The sequence below is a fragment of the Pecten maximus genome, chromosome 3 (assembly GCF_902652985.1).
Source record: "Pecten maximus chromosome 3, xPecMax1.1, whole genome shotgun sequence".
NCBI classification, from domain to species: domain Eukaryota; kingdom Metazoa; phylum Mollusca; class Bivalvia; order Pectinida; family Pectinidae; genus Pecten; species Pecten maximus.
This window is the reverse complement of record NC_047017.1, coordinates 5642559-5668632: the sequence shown is the minus strand read 5'-3', so window position 1 is coordinate 5668632 and position 26074 is coordinate 5642559. Positions and strand designations below refer to the sequence as shown.

General features: G+C 34.6%; 2 protein-coding genes across 2 annotated transcripts in view; one reads left to right on the top strand and one right to left on the bottom strand.

Moving 5' to 3' along the window:
- The window catches only part of LOC117324580, a 30216-nt gene extending 9271 nt beyond the window's left edge, over positions 1-20945 (top strand). The window contains exons 13-20 of the mRNA XM_033880500.1: positions 2889-3108; positions 14206-14373; positions 15005-15088; positions 17111-17631; positions 17899-18070; positions 19030-19131; positions 19796-19975; positions 20528-20945. Of these exons, the coding sequence (XP_033736391.1) occupies positions 2889-3108; positions 14206-14373; positions 15005-15088; positions 17111-17631; positions 17899-18070; positions 19030-19131; positions 19796-19975; positions 20528-20863 (1783 nt within the window). The 3' untranslated portion in view covers positions 20864-20945. The remainder of the gene's footprint in view (positions 1-2888; positions 3109-14205; positions 14374-15004; positions 15089-17110; positions 17632-17898; positions 18071-19029; positions 19132-19795; positions 19976-20527) is intronic.
- Positions 1053-9293, bottom strand: LOC117323028 (dimethylaniline monooxygenase [N-oxide-forming] 2-like). The gene is made up of 3 exons (XM_033878015.1): positions 9163-9293; positions 2911-3537; positions 1053-2436 (listed from the first exon to the last, which is right to left on the bottom strand). Exons 2-3 carry the CDS (start codon positions 3535-3537, stop codon positions 1426-1428), a joined length of 1638 nt encoding a protein of 545 aa, XP_033733906.1. The 5' UTR covers positions 9163-9293; the 3' UTR covers positions 1053-1425.
- Positions 20946-26074: the final 5129 nt, after the last annotated feature.

Here is a 26074-nt window from a genome sequence, read left to right as displayed (position 1 = left end):
ACGTAACAGCAGATTGACATTACGGAGAAGGAGAACAATACCGCGTTTGTCTTCCCATTTACCTACATTGTATTCATATTAAAATAACAGCATTTACATATAAAAAAAATATCATAATTAAATTGTATTAATGCTACAATTCTGTGTATTCTCAACATGTTACTAATATTATTAATTTGTAAACTTCTTATATCGTTGTGTACATTAAATAAATTGTAATGAAATTGTAACCGATTTCTTTTGTTTTGATAAACTGTGAGGAGTTTGATTCTTGTCCCAGTTATCGATATACATTTCCTCCTGTAATAACGCATTGATACCAAAATAGCATATACAAAAAGTTATTTTAGACTAAAACTATTCATTGTTGCAAATGCATAAATCTCTGTATTACCTCCCTGATGATGTTTCAAACGCATGTTTGCACTAGTCACTTTTCAAAGCTTTTTTCGAATTCAATGTATTGTAAACGCCTACCCAACTCATAAATGAATCCATATCAATGTTTGCTAGAAATCGGTCGCCATTTGGTATAGATGCCCATGTGCTTTAACTGCAGCATGTCGAATTCATCTGTCGATTTGATTTTCATCCACCATACTCTTAATTTATCAAAGTATATATGAAATACTGGCCAGTTGCCTGCCTCAGCCTGTATGCTACGTTTTTAATACATTTGAATAGTAGCATTGTTACAAACGAGCTTGGCGTTCTTTTGAAATCCGATATTGAAAAATTATTTTTATTATGACCGATTTCAAGTTTCTCTCGCCGCCTCCTACCTCCTATTCATCAACACTTATGGCCCTCAGCGTTACTGATAAGTTCTATTAGAAACAAACTAACTGTTTGATGCAGAGCAATGCCGTGTCTCGTTTTTTTCTCTTTTCTTTCTTTTTTCTTTTACAATCGTCCGATGAAAAGGAAGATGTAGTCATCGAAAGTTCACATCTTCATACACTCATTACTGGGTATATGAAATGTATGCATGTATAACCAATTTAACTAGAGAGCGGTTTGTTATGTAAATATTAAAGAAAGAACCTGAAAAGTACTGCAACCGATATATTTTATTTTACATTCTTGATCAATTAAGTTTGATGTATTTATACAATGATATAAACATGTAACGAAGTGACAAATTCAATTTCATATTTATTTATACAATAAAACTATCATCTCAACAGCAACATGCTCTTGGAATGAAGATATGCAAAACATATTGCCACTAAAGACTGGTTTTAATAGTGAGCCACAGTGATCTCAAGATCGAGATATACAAGTTTCACGAGACTCGAGTTGCGGCAAAAGGCAGGTTCGAATCTTGGTCTTCCTTCTCCAGATGACGGGGAATTTTTGACGACGTAAACCATGACTGCATATGCTGGTACTGAGTGGTGGTGCTGGTCTCGAAATAAATGAGAATTACACAAATTTGACGAGACTTGTGACGTAACCATTAGCAATGACGTATCTAGCGATGAGGAACAGAAGGACCAAGAAGCAAATCTTCTTAAAGAGAAGAATCCAGCCGTCATACAGCCCGTCCATTTCTCCTTCTCCTGACTGCCTCGATTTCATAGGGAAATATGTATGTTCTTCCACTTTTTCAATGGCGTTTTTCGCGCCCTTCCAAGACCCAGGACCGTCCAGACGCCACTGTACTGGGGTAGCGGGACAGAAATACAGTTTGTACCAAAATTTGGGATCGGAAAAGAAATGTTTCCAAAGGTCTGGCTTGCAGCCAATCATCGTCCCTATTCTGTCAAGATACTGGATGAAGTAGACTTGCAGGCTGTATCTGGGAGAGTCGACATATTTTGCTTTGATAAAGGCTCTGCGTTTCTCTACGTTCGAAAGACGCTTGGCAGGACTAGGCAACTGAAGCTTCCCTGCAAACATTCTGCTGATACATCGGGCCTGCATTTCTAGAATTGGTGGAAGCGAGCCAAACGGTTGGACTAATCCTACAACACCAAGAGTACAGGGATTCAGATCTGTTGGGAACATCAGTTCGTACAGGTATGGATAATGTCCTTCAACTTTAATGATCCCATCGTCAAGAAATGGAAAGTCAAAGTTAAACCCCGTTGCAAGAATGACGACATCGATGTCATTGAGAGCTGAGCCGTCGTCGAAAACAGCGCCGTCAGTTGTGAACTCTTTCACGTTACATTTGACGTTTATAGTGCCTAGTAAGATCCTGTTAGGGAGGTCATCACTAATGGTTACGACGCCTGCGTCAAAGCAGTAGTTTGGTGCGAGGCCGTAGTTGGAATGTTTGTAACGGCGATTTATACGATGGAAGAAGACCGGTCGCATGAGACTCCAAGGCAGGTTCTGGGAAAATCGATTGATGGCGAGATGATCAAATGGGATACCTTTGTCCGCTGCTCTTTGTATCACGTATGTTCCCCGTCGACTTGCTATGTACACCTTCAAAAATAAAACAAAAATGTCGATTAGACACAGGATACAATATCAGTATTCACACTATCCATGTAGGCGATAAAATCGATTACAGATAAATCATTTTAGATAAAATGATGCACAGTAATTTCTCATCCTGCTTTTTTTTCTTCTTTTTTTTATACTTAAATTGAGGATATTGAAAAGTTTGATGTTAATTGATTAAAATATGCTGATATTTATGGTGACATGAACTTATATCATTTATATACCAAAGTGTACTGTAACCTGACGTTTGCAGTTTTGAATAAAAACGGAAGTGACATATTGTGGAACATTCAATGGCGTTAATGCTCAAGCTATTCTATGGTTAGATCCGGTATGTGTCGATCTCATACCCCATGTTGACACTTATATCATTATACTTTAAGTGATGACGATGATAATGACGGAATAATATGCTATTCTGTATTTGGTAGCATGATAAACTTTAGTACTAACGTGTTCGGCATGGCGGCTCAACTCGCAAGCGATGTCCGAGCCGGAATTACCAATTCCGACAACCAGTATTCTCTTCCCTTCGAACCCTCGGAAGTCCTTGTAGTCATGAGTGTGTATGACCTTGCCCTTGAACTTCTCCAGTCCAGCGAATGTTGGCACGTTCGGGATGCTGAGATGTCCGTTACACACGATAACAAAGTCAGTCTTTACTGTTCGGGTCTTGTCAGTGTTTAGATTCTTCACTGATGTCACCCAACTTCCGGTGTCGTCGAAATCGTCTGCCTTTCTAATTCTTTCTACAATATGACTAAAACTTATATACTTCGTCAGGTTGAACTTCTCTGCGTACAGTTTGAGGTATTTCTTAAAGTGTTTGTGCCCCATGAAGTTTGGGAACTCCTTAGGGATCGGAAAGTCGCTGTAACACGTCATTTCCTTGCTGGTATTGATGCTGCAAGAGTTGTACAGACTTGGGTCGTTATCTTTTGACCACTCATGGTAATTCCACAGTCCACCAATATCCGTATCCTTCTCGAAACATATCGGTTCCATTCCCTCGTCCAGACATTGCTTGACCGCTGCCAGTCCGGCAACACCGGCCCCTACCACCAACACGGTCTTCGTCATCTGTGAGAAATGATAGTTCATAAAATTCTAATCTTGAAATATCGCAAGAAAAATTATCTTAAAGAGGCTTGCCCGCAGAGAGATCAGAAAAATTGGCTAATAGAAAAAGATTGTTTACACATGACAGATTGTTGGAATTGTTGAGTTTTTCATTTTATTTTCCTTATAAAACGCCGAAAAGTGATATTAAAACCTCATTTTTAAATATTATTTATTTAATCGCAACCCGCAATAAGTCCCCGCTATAAAGTGGAGTCTAATTTGATTGACACATCAAAGAAACAAGCACGTGCACAGTGCCGCACAGTGATAACTTCAAAGGCAGCGGCGATTTACAAAGAAGATTTGCCGTTATAGTCCATACATTTCCCTCTCAGGTTGAGTTTTAAAACGTCTTTTAAATACATATTCTGTAATTGTTTTCAAGAAATAAAGTCGGAAAGCCTCTAATTTTGTCACATAGAAACGTGTACTGAAGTTTATTTAGTGATCGGAGATGTGCCGTTTACCGGTCCGTCTGCGGGTAAGCCTCTTTAAGAAAAAAATTCATATTATGAAGTTCTGAGTTGTGGCTGGATTTAAAAAAAATCAAAGGCCTATCTCTAATAGCCTTCAATACGACTTACATTAAAAACACCACTGATATTATTATTAAAATACAAACACTTGGACAGCAAATTGTGATATATTTCATATTGATGACACTTCTGCACTTTGATATTAATAAAATTAAAGCACATAATTGGATCTTGGTGATGATTTCAAATAGAAATTATCGATAATTATGTGTCTGGTTTTCAAGTTTTCTCCAATATGGCGTCTAGTGAAGACTGAACCGAGCGACCGCAAAGGATTGTGGGAAGGTCAGGGGCCACTATGTAAACACAAGGGCAAATAGAGAGCTGCCAATCTCTCTGTATATATGTCTCTGGTGTTGGCCCCAATGGCTATGAAAAGTTTGAGTCCTGACATACATTACAATTCATGTAAACAACATTCCAATATTTTCTGACAAATGATGATATGAAATCAGAGCTTAAAATAGAGGTTTTTTTTAACCCATAATAGCGTGTTATTACTGGATGATGCAAGCGTTTGCGTGACAGTAATGCTACTTTTCAACAATATGTTTACAAAATGGGTCTATGGAAAAATGACTTGGGCTATGGGATTTCAATTTTCTGTAGACATACTGTCTAAGGAATTTTCATATATACTTTCATGTATAGATGTTTAGATGAAATACATAGTTTATGTTACAATGTGTTTACATGTTTAGATTTAGATTAAAAAAAAAAGAAAAAAGTCTAAAATCTGAAAATGTGGTAGTATATACATGTTACGGTGAGTGATTACTGTCATAGCTGCGCTCTTCTAAGGCTTTGCCTTCATTCAAATTACATTATCGCATAGGTTGGAACGCTCGACACTCGACACTCGAGCAACATGTTCTGGCATTCTGTATCACCGATACGCTTCGTTTCACATGGCGTTTTAGAAGCAAGCATCTGAAGGACCGTTAGTGTAATGTTCTAATTTTCATCCGGAAAAGAGGAAAATATCCGGAAAATGTTAATTGCGTTTGGGAAATCAAACAAATAAAATTCTTTTAGAAAAAAAAGCATCAGTAACATAGATTACAATATAATTTATGAAAGAAAATGGTAAAGATTTAACAAAAAAATTCATCAATCTCAGATTCCAAAATAACTGCTCTAATTTGGTAATTTGAGCCATACTTGAAGCAAAAGTTTTGGGGTACCAGCAAAGTAAACGGCCATAGTGTGAAAAGAAATATGGTGAGGTGTTATTTTTATTTCTTTTTCTTAAAGCATACATATGAAATTTTTAATTAAGCAAAAAAAAGGGGGTAATTTTTCTGTTCATTTTTTCAGGAAAAAAATAAACGTGTATTTTTTTAAATCAATTTTTCACTAAAAATAACAGGTTTTTCGTATAAAAATAGCCATATTTTGTTAACCACCCAAAGAATCTTCTCTTTTTTTGATAATTATGAATGATATTGCTCATACTGATGATATAAATAGGTTATAAACTTCTTTTTATGCTTGAGGTGAATATTATCGGGGAAAGATAAAATCTACCAAAATCCTTAAAAATATGGTTCAGCTATTTATTAATACGTATCTTTATGTGGCCCTGGTAGTAAAACGAACGTGGTGACATATGTTTTTTATGTGCTTTTTGTGATAAGAGCATAATTAACATTGAAATGAAAATAAAATTAAGGAGATCTATCAGAGGAAACCCGAAGGGTCGGTCTACCTTAAATACTATCCAATACAAGTATAGAAGGGGGGGAAAATTACAAGTATTGTTATATTTTATATTTTTATTTATTTATCTATTTATTCATTTACTTATTCATTTATTAAGGCATAAAAAGCAGTTATAGTTCCCAAACGGTACAATTATGCACATAATGATTTAGTTTGCATGATTTATTGTCATTCTTAAAACAATCATACAATACTTTCTTTTAAGGAAATTAAAGGAAAATCGTGTATTCTAGATTATTTTTTGTCATTGAAAATGTAGACAATGTATATCAGGATTTATCTAAGGCGATGATATTAAGACATTTTGATAGAATATCCATTTAACTATGAGTGACAGTCAAAAACTATTGTACGGCAAATAAACAAGTACAAAATGTACCTTCTCGTCACAAGTAACAATGAAACAAAAAAAAACCCAGTGATTTAGTAAATTAATTTTAATTCTAATAAAAGTTTACGAAATGAAGATCTGTCGAGACTAAAGGCTGAGTCACCAAACACGACTTTTGAGATAATTACTGCCATAACTCGTATTATTTATCAATAAGAAATTGAAACAGGAATTTCAAGATGAATCACATTGTGTGGTCTACGGCAGATGTCGGAGAGGAGGCACATAGGCGTTGCTTTTCAGACGGTGGTATCAACAATCTTTAGGTTTTGTGTTTAGCTTTGTTTCTGACAAAGCTAAGTGTTTATGAGATTTTATTCTAGAGACATTGATATTGTTCATAGTTATAGGATAATAAATTCCTGGTATAGTTTTCCTGCTGATCAATAACGATTCTGTCTTATCGGAGTTTTTGTTGTAAATAATGTACATTTCACTTAACCATATCTAAGACGAGTCGTTGACTCAATATATAATCAAGAATGTACAAAGTTGAATTGTTTTATCGGACTTGAATTTAATTAACCATTTATGTGCCCATATATGTATTTTTGAAAGATCATTATTGATAGAAGAGTGGGGTTTTCAACTACTATACAAGGCGGTGTCATCAGCAAATTATTTTATTTTAGAATTGATGTTTAAAATGTGTAAATATGACAGTGATATCAAGTCTAAACAGGTAAAAGGGATTCGCCCACAATAACTACCTTTATAACATTAGGGAGGTGTCCGCTATACATATGATATCTATATAGTGATTTTCATTGGGGATTCATGTAACTGTCCGTTATAGACAGGTGTCCGCTATATAAGGGTGTCCGCTAGTACAGGTTATTATTTGTCATTAATTGATCTTAAAGAGAGGATTAGTGTTCTGTAAAATGAATGGGCTCGTCAACAAGTTGAATGAAATTATATCGATACATTATATCAGTAATATATACGGGTTAGCAGCTGATTGTCATTAAAATCACCTGTAATCAAAACGCTGTCAGATTAATAATTAGCTAAGATATCAATAGAATGATCAATTAAATTCCAAATTTCATTTCAAGAGTTTGTTGGTCAAATATTAAAGATCTCGGCTAAATTATGTTATAGTTAAACTGCAGTTCTGTCGAAATGCATCAAAGAGTATTTACTTCAAATTCCGAACGACGGATCGCAGTAATGCTTTTATTAACATTCATGTAAACGGCACTAACACTTTCAATCCTATCTGACCGATATTTTACAAATGGGTCATGAAATTTAGAATGGGAAAGTTCGCCTGACTTTTCTGTATTTAATGATAACCAAGTTTTAGTAAATGATAAAATATCATATTGATATAGTTCACTAAAAATTATGTCTGTTTTTGGTAATAAGCTCTGGACGAGGTAGTGCACTATAAGTAGTTTTGGTTTAGAATGGAGAAATCAGAAAGGGATGGACGTTCAGGACCCGGGTTTATGGCAAGCCAAGTTGTCATTTATTCGCGGAGCAATGTTGATCCAGTATTTTACCAATATCTTATATCTTTTATGAGATATCCTATATATTATACAAGATATATTATAAAGAAAAGTATATAAGATATCTCATTTATTATATAAGATATATTATAAAGTATATAAAATATCTCATAAAGTTTATAAGAAATCTAATATAATTATATAAGATATAAATTATTATAAAGTATATAAAATATCATTATCAAAATATCATTATATCATCATAAAATGCATTATAAAGTATATAAAATATCTCATAAAGTTTATAAGAAATCTTATATAATTATATAAGATATCTTATATAATTTGATAAAATCTTTAATCAAAGTTGCTCCTTGAATAGATGACAACTTGGCTTGCCATACGGGTTACTTTCAATATCGCCACAGAGTAGGAGTAATTTAAGGAAACATATCAAAAATTCTATACCAGTTATAGTTAAAAAAAAAAAAACTTTACACATACAACGACAAAGTCAGGGTACGCTCCATAAACGTGTGAGAGGAAAACAAAGACATGAAATATACATAGTATATAAGATACAGTACACTTCAAAATAGGAATTGTATTTACAAAATGTATAGTATCAGAATATTCATTCAACTTCTTAACAGTACACAGGTTTTAGGAATGTTTATCATTAATAGGCACATAAAGAATAACTATAATAGGTAGCGCATTAATTTTTTAAACAAAAAGTAAAATGGTCGCTTACAGAAAATATATCGCTAAAACAAAATTGTTCGCTATAGAATAAAAAGTAAATATCTGTGTTTGCTCAAAGATAACCGACTTCACCTCCCGTGATACAAACCGACAGGTAAGACATATAATCAGCAGGTGCTATGCAATATAATACGTATATAGTGTCCATACATATTCAGTTTGCAAAAGACGGGGCTCACGTGATAAAACATAGTGCCACTTAGTTATAAAATAGATAGAGTTTAGTAGTACAAATGACTTATTTATAGGAATAAGAAGGTAGGTTTCAGGAGTCGCCACAGTTCAAAAACATAAGTTGTGACAAAACATTAAAATTGAGATGGAAATTACTATATTACAACGGGTAAGCATTTAGTAAAAAAAAACGTCCTTAGAACTGAGAAGAGAGAACGTGTATCCAATATTATATACATGTAATACTCTTCTTATATTATATTGCAGTCAAATTAATTATGCATTTATCATGTACAATAAATTTATATGAATTGACTTGTCTTCTCAATAAAATATTGGTTACCATATAGATATAATTAATTTTTCTTTGTTTTCATGGTAAACACTCATTTATACAGTTTGCAAACAAAATTTGTTTCATACCCCGATGAAACTAAAAAAAAAGTGACATCAATGCTTAATTGTCTCGACATTATCATAATCTGTAAACTTAAGTTACTTTTTTAAGAGGCAAAATACAGGTAAATCATCTACATACCGTCTCGTTGGTCGATATTCGCTGGGAGTTACGCCTGACTGCGGATGCTGCTGATCGTCTGTCTAAATGACGACATATGTCACGTGCTCTCGTGCGCACGAGGATATATCGCCATATTACTGAGATAAGGGAATTATATAAGGAGAAGGTCGTGAGATTTCTACACTTTTATGATATGAGGAGAGGATTAATTCGTCTCAATAAACCGATTAAATAGTACCTTTTCGGTACACGTGTAAATTCTCTGGAGCAGTAATGCGTTGACACTATTTTATCAAACTTATCTTAAGCCTTTTCCGGAAACAGTACACTGTAAGTCTGTCAGAATGGGCATAATACACATTGGCATGCAGGATTGTCCCCTTAATACTAAGATTTTTGTTTTCATTGTTTTTAATGTAGTGGTGCTATTAATATAAACAGATTTGTGGTAATTCAATAATTTAAAGAAAGAATGCTTGGGTTTTCACTTATATGTCTGGATTGAGTGTGGCTATATATAAACGGTTAAAACAGTTACATTTTTTAATTGTAGGTGCTAACTTGGGGATTTGTGAATACTCCGAAATTCCTGTGTTGCGACTATGAGCCTTAGTCTGGTCTTGTAGCTGCAAAGAATCCGAGACTATTCCGTACTTTAGAAGATAAACTTTAACTACAAACAATAGGTTTATACAATGACTTACTACTCCCTGAATGTAATCCACAGGTCGCAAGCTGGGACGTCAACGAGGGTGGAAGTTTTTTTGAGTCACTTTCATTGATACAGACGCTTGAATGACTTACGACAGATGAACCGGATGTATGCTTCACGAACACCTCGTTTTTGGGGTTTTTTTTGTTTGTTTTGTTTTGTTTTGTTTTTGTTTTTGTTTTTATTTTGTTTTTTGTTTTTATCTTTGTTCTTTATCGTCTCCTTCTTCATTTTTTTTAACTTCGGTCGGATTGTGAGAAATTTCGGTTATGGATGCATTCTGATTCGTTATTCTCTTTGATTTAGTTAATTGGCATTCAAAATGACTGAATCAATCTCCCAGAGTGTATTGCGGCCTGTTCATGACACTTCGCGTTTGTTATGTAGGGGGCGCAATGCACTCTGGGAGATATTGGTTCGGTCATTTTGGTTGCCAATTAACTAAATGAAAGAGGATTACGAATCAGAATGAATGCATGCATGTCCGGAATTCCCCCCAATCCGAATGGCAAAAAGACCTGAAAGAATAAGAAAGAACAAAGATAAAAACAAAAACCAAAAAATCGAGGTGTTCCAAATGAGTGCATCCGGTGAGAATGTGAAACATTAGTTTGTCGCTATACATATCACTGCAATACATTGATTAAGGGTTATGATATTAAGGTTTTTTTGGGGTTTTTTTTATTTGTCAGTTACTAGACAATTTTACCAGAGATGTTGAAATCCTTATAACACTTAACCATAAGCCAACGATGATATAAATTCTGTGAAGAAAATCTGGTACGTGCCATATCTCCTTGTCCCCTTGTCTCAGATCATGAGAAAGTGGCTGATGACAGTTAGATAAGATTTAAGGTACAAGGAAAGCGTATCAGAAGCTGAGAAGCTTAATTAAGGCAGTCGTGCTTACGTATATGCGAGGGTGTGTTATCTTAAATTCAATTACTAACATCCTCGGCATTACGTAACCACTGACCCACTTATCTACCTGCCACTAGTCATCTTCCCAGAGAGTGAATTTGTCTTACTTCGTAATTTGTGTTACCTGAGCTTTATATACCTGAGTCATAACCGAGGCCTTACCAGGGGAAACCGTCTCCCCAGTTATATATAGTATGTTTGTAAACGACTCCGAGATGGTATATCTCAATAGTGGTGTTCAACCTTTAAAGTTAAAAAGTTATCTCTCTTTGTACGCTTGGTGCTTTTCTCGGAACGTGAAAATAGTTGTTTTGAGAAAATCATCTGTATTACTGGAAAATCAAACATGGCAGTATAACGGTGTAATACTTAGGGGTGTAAAGTCTTTTTCGTATTAAGTGTTGATCTTAATTATAATGGTAATACAATGTAACACAGAAACAGCTGTCTTTACAGGGTAGGAAAGCACAGTTTTCACAGTAATTCAATGCTATTAAATTTCTCTACTTTGCTATCTAATCTCTTTTTGACACATACGTCGGCAGTGCTGCCAATTATACATGCGAGGTATGAGGTTTCATTTAGACTTTTGTAAAAAAAAAATAAGATAGTCTAGGAATTTGTATATATACACCTAACACGATTGTTTATTTTGAATTTGTCTGGTCTAGTCTAGGACCCTGGCTGTTAATAGGATGTTTAACAAAAACATACCAAACTAGTAATTGTATATTAAGTGCGTGCTATCAAGATATGTACCATGGCTGCGGATTTAACTCACATTGTAAAAATTAAGTGACCTCAGTTAAACTTGAATTCCATTGGTTTGACAGAGTTCTGGCAGACGCAGAGTTAATTCAATACTAGAACCTTTCTGGCGTTCGAAAGTTATTAGACAAGTTTCAGCAAGACTATTAGTCTTTCTTTTCTACATCGTCCAAATGCACATCGTACAGACATATAATTGATTATGTATATCTATAACCTTACGTAAGGAAGCCTTTTTCTGTTAAGTATAAAAGGGCTATTGTCAAAATACGATGGTCTTGTTAATAGAAACTGGGCGGCATAGAAAAAATCCTCGTAATTTAAGATTTTGTCCCTTCTGTAAAAATAACGTACAGGATGAATATCACTTCATTCTTAAATTGTCCCTCCTTTAACGATCTTAGAATAGAATACATAAAGCTACACTTTAGGGTTTATTTCTTAGTCTATAAGTTAATCAGTTCATCATCGGTACTCTAAAGTATTAAGCCACCTGGACAAGTTAACATATCATGCAAGTTCACTATATTTTACTATGCTGGTTTCTAGTAACTAGAAGTTTGATCCATAAAATACATTTAACTTTATTAAAACATACATATATATATATATATAGATTTTATTTATCTATAATATATATGTATATCATTGTATCAGTTCTTTTTCAGAATATCAACATTTTATATCTTATCATGGTTAAGATGATTTATCACTGATATTACACTATGTTTTATACTTTGTAAGCTATATACTTGTACAATGTAATTGTGATATATGACACTTAAATAAACAAATTGATTGATTGATTGATTGATAGAAACATGTTATAATTTCATATGCCGATTGGTTGAACTACCACAGTAAACATGAATTTAATTGTATTTTAGGCATATGTATGTCATATCGATGAGATGTATACTCTCTAGATTAATAAAGAACATGAATACACATCTTGTTTACTAAAGCTACAAGGAAAAATAAATAAGCTTAGCAAAACAGAGCAGAGAAAAAAAAAAATAGTGTCACACTGGGATTCGAACTCGGTACCTCCAAACTCAAGGTCGGGATGGACTTGTCGACCTACCCTTTTTCCGGGAGATACCCGCTCTCCTGGTTTTCTAAGGAAGTGTTTTTCTGGTCTTTTTTTTATTTAGGTCAGGTTAACACATTTATATTTAGAATTTCTTGATGAAATGTAATATTACCGAACTACCGGGGATATATCAATGTCATTTAGTTTGTTAACATTATAAATTCGGATGTCAGTTAGAAACAATTTAGGAATAGATAGTACAATTCATAGATTACTTAAACACACACACAAAAACAACATAATTCTTTAAATGTCCCTTACTACTTAAAATCCATCTTCACGTCATTTTTCCGACGATATCGTAAATAGATTAAAAGTTGGGGCGTCTATATCATAGATTTATTTTCTTATACATTTATCTATTCTCGTGCCAAAACTATCAAACGCTTCTCACGATGCCCCAGTGAAACTTACTACGGACCCCGATTTTATCAACGTTAAACTCAACACAAACTATCATCCATAGATATACATGTACTCTTCCATAAAAGAGGTACGTACGGAAGGACGTACCATATACCCTTAACTCCAATCTCGAGAATTTTATCTACTTCTTCAATTCCATATCAAAATGTGATTTTTACCATCCACGTGAAAAAAGTTTCCATATGTTTTGAAAATTTGTGGGAGAAAGTCATTCGGCTGCAAATCCGTATGATTATGCAAATTGACTTTTTAAATACAATATCTAATTCCGAAATGTTCGTTTTTGAAATTTGGACTTAGGGATGGTTTATGCTCTTCAAGAGATGTGACTAAGGTTTAGTAAATAAAAAACAAAATCACGTTATATATTGTGTGATATTTAATCAACTAAATTATAAAGGTTTTTTCATACATTTAATTATGAAAAAATGTCATTACTTCGTCAGCTAAATATCGCGTTGAATGACGTAGTATTGGAATATCCCAGCTCTGTCAGTGGCGACACCTATCGATTGCATTAGACTAAAGTTCGACAACCGCCTGAAGTTAGACGACGAAAGGAGAATTGGTGTGTGACCAAACGTGACCATGTATCCTTTTTCACGAACGGTTGGCAGTAACGCAGCCAGAAGAACCTCAGCCTCAGCAGAAGTGACGACTTCTGAGTTCAGAAAACGATTGAAACACACATCAGCAGTTCCGGTTTGAATTTTGGGAAACATCGCGTTTCCACAAAACACTTCATCTACTCGTTCTTTAGAAAACTTCGCCATTTCCTCACTTAAATCTTGGCCAATGGTGTAAGTTTTGGGAAAGGCTTTCTTCAAAGAGGAGAGAAACACTCCCGTGGAACAGGCAGGGTCGTACAATCTGCCCGCTGTCATGGCAACCGTGTCCAAGAACTGAATAGTGTATTGTCTAATCCGTTCTTCGCCATGGCTGAGCATCGCGTCGTAACTATCGTCAACCTTCCATCCCTCCGCTGGAGAACATAGTTCCTTCCTAGTTGACTCCCTAAGGAGCGGGAATGGATAGATGATTTCAACTTTAGATGAGTCCCCGGTCATGATATCCGAAAACAGTTTGAGTTTCTCGGAATTATTTAAAGGGTAGTAATTGACCTGTACCTCATTTTCGGTGATTCGCTCATCACAAAACAGTCCAAGAACCATATCAGCAGTTATCAAGCTGCAGTGGAGTTCCGGTATCTTCCCGGAGATCCAATAATCGGACAGAATCTTCCTTCCTACAAGTCTCCGAGAACCTGATAAACCGGACCTTCCCATGTCAAGGAAAAATACACTTTGAGGTAAGTGACAAAATGGTTCGTTTATACGCTCCAAATCCCTCTCGGCGATCATATCCCATGGAATATCACTTGCTGGTGATTCATTTGACGGGATCTTCTTTTCTTCATATCTTGTAACTCACTCATGATGAGTGCGAGACATTTTCTATCGATAGGGTGGTTCGATGTTTTACCTAAAGCGTCTTGGAGAAGCCTTTTTCCTGCGTCCCAGTTCCCGGACGAAAGTAGCTTCCTCACTTTATGAAAGTCATCCCTGATTTCTGGGTCGTGGATACCCTTAAATATACCATCGTAGCTTGAAATGGCGTCGGTAAGGAGATCCAAGCTTATCCGCCATGTTGAATGCAGTTTTCACAAACTGGGATACGTTAGTGTTGGCCAAACGGATTACGGTCAGTTGTTATCGCACAGATGAGCGTGGACAACCAGCTATAATCTGAACTGCCTATTTCGTTGACAAGGGATTACATCTTGGTTACAGGCGAGTAGGTATTCATATGTGTAGCACACGTTCAGACTTGACAACCACGTGTTCCTATATGCAATCTTGATCGTTCCACATGGACAGTTTTTGTAAAGTCTAATACGACAAATAATTCTGGTCTAAATCTTTGTTTATTGTCGTTTGCAGATTCTAACAGACACGATGACCTCGTTTGTGACCAGTTCGACAATACGTGGTGTATTGTGCATTCTTAAATACGTCAACTACTTGGTAAGTATTCATTATTTCGGGCCGTCTGAAGCCGGGCGATCTATTTATAGCTGGTTTAATTAATGTTTGCACATGGAGAAAGGGAGCTGTTTGTTAGCTTTGTTGTCATTTCTAAATTAATAAGTATGTTGTGTATTTGAGGTAACATCGATGATTTATTTGTCATAGCAATACAATAATTGATTACTCGGATAACTAACTGTCCCTACAGTCTAAACTAACCGATAACAAATACCACATACCTTGCATTCATTTTCGGTGCATTTTGAAACAAAATACTCGGGTCAGTTTACCTTAGAAACAGGCTGTTACCTCGGAGAAGGTGCACGTGTGTTTCGTGTGATCGGCTACTTTAACCCAGAATGGCACGTCTCCGATAAACAATTAAGAATGAAGTTATTCGTAATAAAAAACATGCTGATCAATTATTCACTTTAAATAATCATTTGCTGTTAATAACACGGTGATACAGAAGTGTGCATATGTAATGAACATTTTTGCCATACAATTTTCTTATTAAGTAATTTTGGCTTATCATTTTTGTCAATGTATTTTCCATTATATTGCTATTAAAGAAAACGATATTATGATTAGTAGTATTTAACCATATTAGGGCTATACAAATTCAGTTACTGATCATGACATCTGCATATACAATACTAGTCATGCATAATATTGGAATATTTCATGAACTGTTTTCAAACCATTATATTCTCAGGTAACATTCCTCCCGCATAACTTGACTACAATTGTAATAAATGCATTTTTTTTTTTTTTTTTTTTAAATAATTTTTGTTATTAGTTATAGTGAAAACACTCAGTAGTTATTTACAGTCTTGTTGTAACGTCATTCTGATATATTCTCCAATCGTTTTTTATAAACATCAAATTTGATTTGTTATTCAAAGATGAATTCCACTATACTGAATGGATCTTTCGTTTATGGGAAGAATAACTTTTCTTTCATGGCAATGTGCTTAATTATTATCTTCTTTCATATCAAAAATATGGTAATATTGTATATATTTGTCTATCATTGTCACTATGCTTTGTGTCAAAAGGAAAATAATAATTAAAAAAAAGTAGAAAAAAGAAAAGAAAAAAAAGAATATTGTATACGTCTACAAATGATTATGTGCCAGATCTTTTGATGAACAATATTTATTTATAATTTAATAATATAAATAATTTAATAAAATAACGACTTATTCCATAGGAATGGCTCTTCGTTTTTCTTTTCAAGATGCACACTTCCTTTCAATGGAACCAAATTTACATGTTAGTTGTTGGCTTTTAAAATTTTCCGGCCGATTTGATACTTTAGCATCAAGATTGTCATGCTATTTCCCTTTTCTTTGTCATATAAGTATTGTTTATGAAAGGTTTTGCAAGGACACCTAAGTATTTGTCTTGATATTGATATGTAGCGTCGTAAGAACAACACGCATTGGCTTCCCAGAAAGTTAAGAGGGTTTCCAACAGTATCATTTAGAAGTAAGCAGTGATAGTAAAGTTTGTAATGGATGGGTATGTTAAAGTTTGCGTGAATTTGCTGAGAATTTATTTCCGGAGATATTATGTGGTGTTTCTCCTAACCGCCCGTTTCTGATTTCTCCGCGTCTCACTGCGTATAAAAAATGCTAGGGAGCCAATCAAAGTAAATAGACTATATATGTATAAACATACGCAATCCCTGCAATATGGCTGGTACAGCGACTAATTATAATGCTATCATCCTTGTATGGTAACAATAATACATTACAGCTAGGAACTAAAATTGTTTTCGCCTATTTTCTCATTAAATGAACTGTGTGATAAAAAGAGCATTGCACTGGTATCAATGTAATGTGAAGCCCATGAATGGCATAAAATAATTTCATATACAAAAATATTGACCTCCTTTGAAAAATTCTTTCTTACATTAAGACTTGTGCAATATTTTCACCATACAATAATAATGTATTTGATATCTTTTTTTTCTGACTCTGGGCGATGTGAATTTTATTTCCATGTTTGTTTCAGTTTTGCAGAACAGCAATACCTGAGACGGGCATTATTGTAGATACACTTCTATACCAGCTGTTCAAGAACGACAAACTCAAAAAACTGGAATATCTTTGTCAGTTTTATCATAAATTCGGCTTATACAAGTATGAAAAGAAAATATATCTTTTTGATGAGAAGATGGCACAAACCGCCATTCACAAACTCGACAAAGGGGCGGATAATTACTTAGAAGACTCACCCTTGAAAGATACGTTTTTAGGATCTTCCCAAAAAAGCCCAGAAGTAAGGCGTGCAATTGCTACCATTTTTCGTAAAACATCTATAGACGAAAGAGGTCAGATAATGATCCGTGATCTTGACCTTTTGTGTCACAATATGCGAGAGGTCAGTTGCAGGTCAAGGCCAGTGAACTTAACCCAACTCAGTCTAAGACTCGCTCTGGACGTAGTTGGTCACGTGTTGCTGCATCTTGACCTTGGGGGACTGAAAGGTCAACAGGATCGGCTTCTTGGTGCCATGATGACTATTTTACACAGGTAGGCAATCGTGTTCAAGATTAATAATGATTTTCAAATCATATTGAAGTTTAAGTGAGGACATGGTATACCATTTCTGACCTGCCTAAACCTTTGTGCATAACTCGAGTTTATCTTTTAATTAAATCTGTTTCATCAAGTTCCCGGTTTGAGATTTCTTGGAGAAAATAAGGATACCATAAAATTTATGTTAATACTGAATCGGGCATATCAGTCAAGAAGAGATCAAATTTTAATCAACATAAGGTATTTTTAAAATCTCCTCAGGTGTTACGCCTTGGCTGAAATCACCAGTGACAGTAAAGAATTTATGCAGGCCACGGAGGACCTGGACAAGCTGACGTCACAGATCCTAGAGGACGCTCTCAACAGAGATGACCAGACTGGCGAGGATAAGCGGCTTGTCGTCCAGCTTCACGAAGCCTGTGGCTTCGAACAGGTGCACTGGGCTTGTTATCTTAATTAGTATATGGATGGTATTATTTTTGTGCAACAAGATTTAATGATTGAAGAGAAAGTCAGTTTTTTATAAGTTTGGGACAATTATATCTTCTTTTTTTTTGCATATAAATATTCCTTTGGCGAGTTAAAATAGAATTAGTTCTTTAAAGAATGACTGCGAAAATATATGACGATGGAAAATTTTAATATTTACTTGGTATCACTGAACACTATATTATAATTACACCATGTTTTTAGGTCACCTGCGTCGTAAACGATTTATATTTCCGAATGCTTTTCAATAACCAGGATATTAAGTCAATAGCATGCTGGGATTATGGGCTACAAAGTTTGTTCAAATAAATGACCTTGGTATATTTTCAAGGTCACATGTGTCAAATGTGTTAAAATCTTTCTCAATAACCCAGATACCCAGGGTCGTGACATTGGGTCAATAGCATGCTGGGATGAAGGGCTTCTTTCTAGCTCTGATCCTGACCCTGGATGTGTTGGTTATTGAGGAGAAGAAGATGGTTAAAGATTTCAACACATTTTACCTCTGTAACCTTGAAAGTAGGTCATGGTCAATCAATTGACCTATTTTCAAAAGGGTCATGATATTGGGCCAATATCAAACTGAAGGGCTACATTTTTTTTCAAATCAATGACCTTGACCTACTTTCAAGATAGCAGGGATCAAATGTCTTAAGGTTTAAACAACTTCTCAATAATCAAGAACCAAGGGGTCATGATATTGTTAAAGTGACATGCTTTGATAACGGACTGAAAAGTTTGTTCAATTGAATGACCTTGATCTGGCTTCATAGCTTTTCTTTCTTTATATTCTTTTTTTCTCTCTCTCTCTTTTTACCTTTCTAGGCCAACGATGTATACCCCATGTTCAAAGCTTTACTGTTCTACATACTATATCCACATGGTGGTTTTACTCATTTGTAGGCTAAAGACAACATGAAACTATTTCTGATGGCTGGAACAGAAACCACAGCATCTACCCTACCCGTTATATTTTACCTGCTGACCAAACACCCTGACATCCAGGTAATTAAAGTAGATCAGATCACAATGAACGAAATAAAAAGTACACTATTGATATTTCCCATCATGCAGCGGACAGAGGCCATATCAATTTTTTTGTTTTGTTATTTTTTTTTTTTTTTTTTTTTTATAAAAGATGTACCAATATTATTTTGAGAAATTGATTGATTTATAAACATAAATATTGTCAAACTCCAGACAACGTGTTACACGAAAGGAAATTTTCAATTTAACACACCTTACTCCGTTATCCCCCTATATATACAATACAATATATATGTAAAATAGGAATACTTGAAAGAATGATAACATGCTAGTTATAACACTTTATAGGCTTTGTCTAACTTTTCGGATTCAAATGCGGAACAAATATCCCATAAATCGAAGAAATGATTTATAAATTCTTATGTAGTATTACAATTGAGTAAATGTTTGCTTTCGTAAGATGTTTAATTTCAAAAGCGAATATTAAATACACTTTAGATGACGTCATTTCTATGCAATTCAAAAACTAAAAAATTAGCAATAAATGATATGTTTAGGTGATGAAAAAACCATTCACAAAGTCTAGAAACTCAGTTTTCTACCAAATTGATAAATATATGTTTTTTTAATCATCAGAGGCAATATAATTTAATTCAGTCAAAAAATCGATATTTCATATTAGATGGAACTTCAAGCGGAAGCTGACGAAAATATGGACAATTTACGGAAAGATCCGAACTTTCCCTTACCGAAGATTGACAGCTTCATGAAGGAAGTTCTCCGCCTATATCCTATAGCACCTTTCATCAGCAGACAAAACAACAGTCCCGTGACTATAGGAAAGGTCAACCTTCACGAACACGTGAGTATTCCCAGCAACGACAGTCGTGTTACCATAGCAACTACTGTTGCATTACCATGGGGACGCTTCTTCTTGAAATTTTGTTTTGTTATAGAAGATTGTGATATAATGATCATAGTAACTTCAATCTTGCCATAAAAAATCAAACCTCGAATCGGTTTAGTTGGTAATGCCAGGTTTTGAATAAATATTCATCATAGCGTGTCACAACGCAAAAATAAAATAATAGTATGTTGTCATAGAATATTTGGTTATGTGTCTGACATAATTATTTGTTTTTCTTTTTATAAAACTCGTCACATTTTCGACAATTTTACTGGCGATTTTACGTAAAACCTAGTATGGGTCTTTGAAAAATACTATTTCATATAAATACTCGGGACGACTTTACTTCCACTAGGTATGTGTTTTGTATCCTTTTCATTAAATACCCACTCATATGATTGTCGTAATAAAACATTATTAAAAAATATCAAAAGATAATCAAATTAGTTTGTCTGGTTTGATAATTTCTCAATGTTTAAGTCCTGAACAACGTGTTGTTGATTTCAGAGTGACCTTGTTGTGTTTACATGGGGAATACATAGATCGCCGTATACTTGGGACAAGTCAACGGAATTCGTGCCCTTCAGATTTTACGAAACAAGCACCAAAAAGTCGAGCTCTAATTTATACATCCCCTTTGGGGCTGGATCGCGAGTTTGCATTGGTCAGCACCTAGCATGGCTTGAAATCCGATTAGCTATCGCTATTCTACTGAATAGATTTGACTTCAGTCAGACAGAAGTGACCCCTGACCTCCAGTTCGTGGTGGACTGGACTCATGCTGTAGTTCATCCTGATAAGGACATGTTGTTCAAAGCCATTCCAAGGACAAGTGCAACGTGACCTGGAGCGGAAGTGACGTTTACAGTTTCACCGTCTTGAATATATCATGTATTAAATTGAGATTAAAATTGGAGAATTTACTGATTCTTCGTCTTGAATATTTATTTTGGCAATGATACATTCTGTAATGGTTAAAATGAATAGTAAATTGGTCTATGAATGTACAGACCGAAAACCGAGTGTACTCTGAATATAAATGTGAGCGGTATGTGTAAATAGTGCACTTCGGTTTTCGGTCTATACATTCATAGACCAATTGAATAAACAGTTCAGTTATTATCATTTAATGTCAAAGGTAAAAAGAAAGAAAAAAGCTTAACGGAAATCTTCAGTCATTGCCATTCAGTACAATTATGTCAGGTCTGCAATCCCATCGCCATACTGTTTGCTCCAGAACTGGAATTACTTGTAATAAAATGTGGATTTGAAAAACGACAGAGATACTAGTAATGTAATTAATCATGACCATCCGTTCCTAACAAGACGTTTCCTGAATCAAACCATTTGTTGTTCACACTCTTTACACTACCAGTCCCCATTCCAAAATTAAGGAATGGTGAACCTCGAGCAAATGGTACATAAACTGCTTCGCAGATCACTTCATTTGCACAAAGTTCACTTCCCTTCATCAGTCCATACCAGCAATACAGTTGAAAATCAATCCTTAAATAACATAAATAGCAAACATTTAATGACATGATTTAGCTGAACAATTTATAACAAAAAAATCCGGTTGATCTATACTCTTTTATAGTTCTTTAAATAAAGGGGAAGTAAGTTTTGGCCAGATTTTGCTAACTCTTTGAAGAGTAAGGAAGTACGTGTACTTCTGTTTGTTGTGATATAAAACATAAACTTTATACATAGTAACACATTCAGTATGCCACTCTCGGAAAGTAGATGCTACCAATTCGGACCATTCTGGGAATGAATTTGATGCCCATTCGGACCATTATGGGAAAGGAGGGGATGCCATTTTGGATCATTTTGGTAAAGGGGTGATGACAATTCGGACCATTCTGGGAAATGAGGTGATGCCAATTTGGACCGTTCTGTGAAATGAGGTTATGCCAATTTGGACCGTTCTGTGAAATGATGTTATGCCAATTCGTACAATGCTGGGAAAGGTGATTTCAATTAGGACCATTCTAGGAAAAGAGGTGATGCCAATATATGCCTGTCTGGTAAATGAGGGATGCCCATTTGGACCATTCAGGGAAAGGAAGGGGTGTTAGTTTGGACCATTCTGGGAAAGGATGGGTGCAAATTTGGTGAAAGGAGATGTGCCAATTTGGGCCAATGGCGAATAGAGGGGTGCCAATTTTGACCATTCTGGGAAAGGAGGAATGCCAATTAGGGCCATTTTTGGAAAGTAGGGGTGCCTATTAGTGACTTTTTTTTGGCAAGGAGGGGTGTCCATTTGCAGTATTCTGTGAAAGGAGGGATGTCAATTTAAGTCATTCTGGGAAATGAAAAATGCCAATATAAGGCATTCTGCGACAGGAGGGCTTCCAATTTGGGTTGATTTGGGGAAAGAGCTGTGTCAATTTGGATCATTCTGGGGTTCCTCAGTGATAAGTATATTTCGAAGGTACTTTAACGTCATTTGTATACACATAGTATTATAGTATGCAACTCAAAACATCAAACATTTCGTAGACTAATATATGTCAAAACTCAAATTGGAATTCATATTTTTATATTACGTTCATATGAAAATACTATCTGAACAACAAAAATGTTAATTCGTTTCTAATTAATTTGGTGTGCATCCGTTGTTTCTTGGAAATGGAGAATGTTACAGGAAGAAGGCCAGGTGTTACGGGAGAGTAAACGTCTTCTGATCTATCTGACGATACTACATGTCTATTTGGGGTACTGTCATGTTCTCAAGTTGAATTTGGTGGTGACATAATTGTAATGTCATGTTCTCAAGTTAAATTTGGTGGTGACATAATTGTAATGTCATGTTCTCAAGTTACAGTTGGTGGTGATATAATTGTAATGTCATGTTCTCAAGTTACAGTTGGTGGTGATATAATTTTCTTTTCCCCCTATTGTGTTGGCTGCTTGCTTGTTATTAAAGTATTATACACGCATGATTAATTCATTAAATTATTGATTAGTTTGTTTATTTATTTATTTTATACATGTCAAACAATTCCCCAATTTCACGATACAGTTAACCATGCCTACACTCCCTTTTAGATATCTTGGAAAACGAGACCACTTATCCATTGAGATAGTATAGGACCTTTTGACCTAAGTACTTAATTGTGGCCTCTTCTTGGCCCTCTGCGTGAAATCAGAGCTACCTTATATGTCAGGAAAGTGTCAATAGATAGGTAAAGGTGTCATGTATATATAGATTCTTACCTTATAGATATAGAAATCATCTTGACTGATTATAACTGTCGTCTGTATGACCTTTCCCTCTATGATTGTTAATATTCCAAGTAGCATATGTATTTATCTAATCATTTTATTTAATTAATTTATTTATTTATATGTTTATTTAATCTATTAATCTTATTATGTATTTATTTGTTTATTTATACAGATATATAGATATAGAAATCACCTTGACTGATTATAACTGTCGTCTGAATGACCTTTCCCTCAATGATTTTTAATATTCTAAGTAGCATATGTATTTATCTAATCATTTATTTATTTTATTTATTTATTTGTTTATTTATTTAATCATTTTATTTATTTATCTATTTATTTATTTATTTCACTTGTTTATTATGTTAAAAGGTTGACACATCAAACGCTATTGTGTGCTTAATACGCTTAAATGATTCATATTACATGTATATAAAAGGTCTACATAATCAAAAAATATCTACATAATCATTGCCTTATCTACATAACCATTGCCTTGTCTACATAATCATTAAATTGTCTACATAATCATTAAATTGTCTACATAATCATTACATTATATACATAATCATTAAAATATGTACATAATTTTTAAGATGTCTTCATTATCATAATGTGTTTAACTGTAGTGTTTACCTTTAACACTACATTTAAATGTACATGTACTTAATGCCACTCTGGTAAATCAAATGAGCTCTATTTAGATAAATATCAGCTTTATATAAAAACGGCTTTAATTAAACAGGCGCTTCGCTATCTAATTTAAAGCTCATGAATTCTTTGATGACAGACTTATTCAATGTGAGGACAATAAGATCTATACATTAAATGAAATGCTGAAGTACAATTAACTGACAAGATAATGGAACTACAGCAAGAAAATAACGTATCAACTAAACAGGCAAATTCGTGGAATTTATATCCCCCGCGTTCCTGACATATTACACTACTGCATGACTTCATCTGCCATTACTAAACCCTATCACAAATTTGGCTGAGCCCTTTATATAAGCAAACTTTTTTTTAATATTTTATTTATTTATTTATATTTTTCATAAATGAAGGGACGGTAACACTTTTTCAAAGTTTGATGACAATCGGTTAATATTTTACAATTGAAAAGCGATCGAGACACACACCTAAGGCAGTGGTATAAATCAGCATGTTGTACAAAATGAATCAATTCGAAAGCAGTTTTTATGAGCTGAAAACGCCATCTTACGTGAAATCGAGATTTCCTTAAAGTGTATACATGTATGGCAGACGCCGACACGTTATAGGGATTTGAAACAGTTTTTATAAATAGGTTAAATCTAACATGAGTATCGATGTCAAAACACTACTGTAAGTGATTTAAAATCCTCTAGGATAGTGACTAGGTTACCATTCCTTCTCCAACTATATGTTTTCTGATAAACAGACTGAGTTTTAAACAACAAAATATCAGGAATAATTAAATCTCCTTTATGAGGACATGGTGCGCAAGCTGTACTAATTTTTCGTTTTTTCCAAATTTATTTTCATAGTTTATAATTCATTATACATAGTATATAAAATATGTTGGTGATAATCGCTGTTGGTTGAAATTAAAACCCCGAGGTTTGCCGTTACCTACGTTTCACGTTTAAATTATTATGACTATATGGACATACTAACGTCAATATAATCTTTCCTCAAAAAACGATAAAACGGAGGGAAACGAATAAAAAATACGATTAAAACTTACATGGAGACCCTGGAAATAGTACAAGAACAGTAACAGAAGACCATGTGTTTCGGCAGGGAAAGCGTCTTCTACACACATGCAATACAAACCTAGGTAACATCCGGGTTAAGTCACGTTCTCAAAATAAGAACTAGGGTGAAGACAAAGGAACCACTAGGTATTCCATTTTATTGGGTTCAATTCTTGCCCGCCTCTACATCCATAAACACCTGTTGATGCCCGATTAGATTTCCCAATCTTGCCTTAAGGATTAACATACTCCTAGGCTGATGAGCTAATGGTAACGACAGCCGTATTGTGCAGTTTAGTGCATTTTGGCTCTGTTAATCAAACTCTCAATTTGAAAGGTGCTAACATTTTTGTGCTAATTTTATTGACAGCCCCTAGGATCACTGATGAGCCTGAGAATGACAATCAGCTGTATGACACAGTTTTAGATTCGTCAGTCTGCATACACTTATTAGTGTAATAACATCGTATTTAAAGGTGATATTTAGATTTTTTTTGTAATTGTGTAATTGATGTTAACCTAAAATATAACAATTACCGTCACTGCCGATTTGTGTTTATCGAGAAGCTGAGAAACGGGCCGGTCTGTGCTGTCGTGGTTATACCCTTGTGCAAGACAGTCTATCGTATGTTGTTAAATTAGGAAGTCACCAGCTACTACGGGCGATAAACCCAGCAAACAAACAAACAAACAAACAAACAAACAGACGTTATAGCCAAAGACGCAACGAGACTCAAAGTGAACGTAATCCCTGAAATATCGATGATGCACTTCGACTCACTTCAACCTGAAGTGGGACAATAATCGCCTTCTACTACCAAACACTCAATTTTGTTTACCTAAACTATGACAATCATAACAACCTCACTGCAAAACAAAAACAAAAAATACACAAATGTACAATGCGTATTGGTTTTGTGTGGGTGGGAATGGCTGATAAAATCAATATCTAAATCTGTCTCAATTGGTTATAAAATAAACCAACAGATCCCTGGGTCAATAGACACAATAAGTATTTTTTTAAACGACGTTGAATTTTATGAAAATTATGCCTATTGACGCAAGCGTTTGGTGAAAAACCTTGCTT

Bases quoted from the DNA above. Each gene is read 5' to 3' on its own strand.
- LOC117323028 (XM_033878015.1), bottom strand. From the start codon at position 3,537: ATGACGAAGACCGTGTTGGTGGTAGGGGCCGGTGTTGCCGGACTGGCA. The intron at 2,437-2,910 runs GTTAGTACTAAA...TTATTTTTGAAG, and splicing joins TGAGCCGCCATGCCGAACAC to GTGTACATAGCAAGTCGACG.